Source organism: Molothrus aeneus, chromosome 3 (assembly GCF_037042795.1).
Source record: "Molothrus aeneus isolate 106 chromosome 3, BPBGC_Maene_1.0, whole genome shotgun sequence".
Lineage (NCBI taxonomy): Eukaryota > Metazoa > Chordata > Aves > Passeriformes > Icteridae > Molothrus > Molothrus aeneus.
In genome coordinates, this window is record NC_089648.1 from 40,957,402 (window position 1) to 40,961,296 (window position 3,895).

The window sequence follows — 3,895 nt, forward strand, 5'->3', positions numbered from 1 at the left end:
TCCTGGGGGCCGGTCGCTGCCGCCGCCCGCCGTGATAAAAGGCTCGGCGGCGGCCGCGGCGGCCACGAGTGACCCGGCGAGAAGCGGGAGCCTCTCTCTCTGCCCGACGCGCGGAGCCCGCAGCCAGCCCAGGTAAGCCCCGGCCCCGCCGCCACCGCCCGCGGCTGCCGAGCGGCCGTGAGGCTCAGCCCCGCTGCCCTGTGCCCCCGCAGACACAGCCGAGACCATGTGTGACGAGGACGAGACCACCGCGCTCGTGTGCGACAACGGCTCCGGCCTGGTGAAGGCTGGCTTCGCCGGGGACGATGCTCCCAGGGCCGTGTTCCCCTCCATCGTTGGCCGCCCCCGCCACCAGGTACGGCGCACTCCCCCTCCGAGCCTCCCCGCACGCCCTGCCACAGCCGTGGCTGCGGATCCCTGCTGCCTTCCAGCCCTCGGCATCCTCCTGTCCTGCCGGGGAGCCCCGTGCTGCTGCCCGTGGAGAGGTTGCTGAGCTCCCACTTTCCTCCCCTGCAGGGCGTCATGGTGGGTATGGGTCAGAAGGACTCCTACGTAGGAGATGAAGCCCAGAGCAAGAGAGGTATCCTGACCCTGAAGTACCCCATTGAACATGGCATCATCACAAACTGGGACGACATGGAGAAGATCTGGCACCACACCTTCTACAATGAGCTGCGTGTCGCCCCAGAGGAGCACCCCACTCTGCTCACTGAGGCCCCCCTTAACCCCAAAGCCAATCGTGAAAAGATGACCCAAATCATGTTTGAGACCTTCAACGTCCCTGCCATGTATGTGGCCATCCAGGCTGTGCTGTCCCTGTACGCCTCTGGCCGTACCACTGGTGAGTGCAAAGTCCTGCTGGCTCCTCTTCCCCGAGCAAGGAGGCCCAGGACTGGTCCCCTACCTCTGACAAGCACTCTGCCCCCAGGGCAGGACCCTCTGTGGCCACATCTCTCACAGGGCTGCTTCTTGTCTCCGCAGGCATCGTGCTGGACTCGGGTGATGGTGTGACACACAACGTCCCCATCTATGAAGGGTATGCCCTGCCCCATGCCATCATGCGCTTGGATCTGGCCGGCCGGGACCTCACGGATTACCTGATGAAGATCCTGACTGAGCGTGGCTATTCCTTTGTCACCACAGGTAAGCACCATTCCTTCCTCCAAAAAGTTCCCTCTCGCTTCCAGCCATCACACTTCTAGAGATGCTCTCACCCTGTTGCAAGCCCCAAAAACAGTTCCCGGGGTGAGCTTGTGTGTGCTTGGGGGTCTGGAGTGCTAGCAGAGCTATGGAGGCAGTGCAAGTGCTCCCTGTTCCTCCTCTGCAAACACTGATGCCTTTTCTCCCCCCGACAGCTGAGCGTGAGATTGTCCGTGACATCAAGGAGAAGCTGTGCTATGTGGCTCTGGACTTTGAGAACGAGATGGCCACCGCTGCCTCTTCCTCCTCCCTTGAGAAGAGCTACGAGCTGCCTGACGGGCAGGTCATCACCATCGGCAATGAGCGTTTCCGCTGCCCAGAAACCCTCTTCCAGCCTTCCTTCATTGGTGCGTGCCCCCCTCCCTCTCTCTTCCCTTGGCAGCTCTCCCCTCTCTCCAGAGTCACCCCACAGAGCTCTCGCTTTGCAATTAACCTGTGTCTGCCTGTTTCCCCCTGCTGCCCCCAGGTATGGAGTCTGCAGGTATCCATGAGACCACCTACAACAGCATCATGAAGTGCGACATTGACATCAGGAAGGACCTGTATGCCAACAACGTCATGTCTGGGGGTACCACCATGTACCCAGGTATTGCTGACCGCATGCAGAAGGAGATCACAGCCCTGGCCCCCAGCACAATGAAGATCAAGGTAAGGCTGGAGCACGCAGCTCCTGGGAGCAGCTGGAAGGGGCTGTGCCCAGCCCCGTGCCTGCGCCCCGCAGCAGAGTCCCGTGTGCTGATCCCTGCTCTCTTGGTGTTTTCCAGATCATTGCCCCGCCTGAGCGTAAGTACTCTGTCTGGATCGGTGGCTCCATCCTGGCCTCCCTGTCCACCTTCCAGCAGATGTGGATCACAAAGCAGGAATACGATGAAGCTGGCCCATCCATTGTCCACCGTAAATGCTTCTAAACATGTTTACATGATCACTTTGCCAACCACGCTCAGGATGACAACCTTCAAGGTTGCAGGCAGCTGAGGGCCTGCAACAGCCATGTAACTTTCTATTTTGTAACAATTTCTGGTTACTGTTGCTGCAAAGCTCCATGTGACACAGTGTATGTAAAGTGTACATAAATTAATTTATTTTATCTCGTTTTGTTTGTTTTTAAAACCAATGCCCTGTGGAAGGAAACAAAAAACTTCAAGAAGCATTAAATCATCAGTCATTCTGTCACACCCCTAATGCTGTCGTTTGTCGTCATTTGCTCGGGTTCTTCCATCGCTTGTGGACTTGGCGTGGGGGTGGTCGGGCTGAAGTCCCCAGATAGGAGGGGGACTGGGGAGGGGACAGGACCCCAGCCAGAGCAGCCAGCTCTGTGACTCCTTGGGCTACAGGCTCCTTGGTGGCACTGGGGGCAGTGCAAGGTGGCTGCTGTTGCATCACGCTGCTGCAAGGAGGGTGCCCTGACGCTCTGCAGTGTGCCGGTCCCAGGTTGGAAAGGGTTACCTGGAGCCTTTGCTTGCAAAACATTTCTTTTGGCTCAGCCTGCCAAAAAAGTAGCCCTGGCATGCTCCCGAGGAAGGCAAGGCTGGTGCTGAGGGCAGGTGGCGGGTGCAGGTTAAATAAAGAGCTTTCCACTCCACTTATGGGAAACCCACCTGCCACGGTGCTGTCCCGGGGGGCTGAGGGCAGCCAGGGCCACTTCCTCACCCTGCCTGACACGCCTGCCCTTGCCAGTGGCCACGCACGGGGAGCTGCCTGCTGAGGAACCACCCCCTCGTCTGCCCCCTCGAACCAACCCTTCCCTTCCCTTCCCTTCCCTTCCCTTCCCTTCCCTTCCCTTCCCTTCCCTTCCCTTCCCTTCCCTTCCCTTCCCTTCCCTTCCCTTCCCTTCCCTTCCCTTCCCTTCCCTTCCCTTCCCTTCCCTTCCCTTCCCTTCCCTTCCCGGGATCACGTCCTGTGCTCAGGAACTCCCCAGGAGCCCGAAGGAAAATCCCAGGGGCTTCCCTTTGCCGCCGGTGTTTACCTGCCCTGTTTGTCAGTGAGGAGGCAGAGCAGAATGGGAGGAGGGAAAGATGCTCCTGGCCTGTCTCATTCTCTCTTACTGGGCCAAGGGGGCTCCGGGATCCCCCTTTATTTCCAGCATTCACACACACACACACACACACCCCAGGTGTTCCCTCTGGGAGCTCCCCTCCCTCTGGGAGCCATCCTAAAGCCCTGCCAGGCTTGGCACATGTTCCCAGGTCAGGACACACGTGCAGGAGCCACCAGCCTTTGAAGAGGGAGGACTCCTGGAGCACAGGACCCTGTCATGAAAGCAGCGCCTGAGTTTTGGGGTGTTCTTTGGCTGTGGGAGACAGCAGCATTTGGGAAAGAAGAGATGATTTTCAGATGAACCTCCAGCCCAGGAAGGTTTTTTTGCTCTGCTGTGGCTATGCTAAGGGTGCATTTGTTTTGCATTTTGGCTGGTTTTACCTGCATTTAAGTGGGACCCATACAGGAGTTCACTTTTTTGTTTAGCACTATCCCAAAGCAAAAGCCTGTGGGAGGAGCTGCCCTGGTCCTTCCCTGGCACCTGAGAGCAGGGAAACCTGAGAGCAGGGTCACAGGGCAGCCCTAAGGGCTCTGAGTGACTGGGGAAGGACTGGAAACTAGTTGCTTCTCAAAAAAACAGTTGCTTCTCAAAAAGCAAACACGAACTTTTGCTGCCATTTGTGTAGTGGCATGTACTCCATCTGTCAGCTCCTGTTGG

The 3,895-nt window shown here is 58.1% G+C and overlaps 1 protein-coding gene across 1 annotated transcript; it reads left to right on the plus strand.

The window, feature by feature from the left end:
* Positions 1-226: 226 nt before the first annotated feature.
* Positions 227-2,382, plus strand: ACTA1 (actin alpha 1, skeletal muscle). The gene is made up of 6 exons (XM_066545656.1): positions 227-355; positions 517-841; positions 982-1,143; positions 1,356-1,547; positions 1,667-1,848; positions 1,965-2,382. The coding sequence occupies exons 1-6, from the start codon at positions 227-229 to the stop codon at positions 2,106-2,108; spliced, it is 1,134 nt and encodes a 377-aa protein (XP_066401753.1). The 3' UTR covers positions 2,109-2,382.
* Positions 2,383-3,895: the final 1,513 nt, after the last annotated feature.

Bases quoted from the DNA above. Each gene is read 5' to 3' on its own strand.
- ACTA1 (XM_066545656.1), top strand. From the start codon at position 227: ATGTGTGACGAGGACGAGACCACCGCGCTCGTGTGCGACAACGGCTCC. The intron at 842-981 runs GTGAGTGCAAAG...TTGTCTCCGCAG, and splicing joins CGCCTCTGGCCGTACCACTG to GCATCGTGCTGGACTCGGGT. The intron at 1,144-1,355 runs GTAAGCACCATT...TCCCCCCGACAG, and splicing joins CTATTCCTTTGTCACCACAG to CTGAGCGTGAGATTGTCCGT.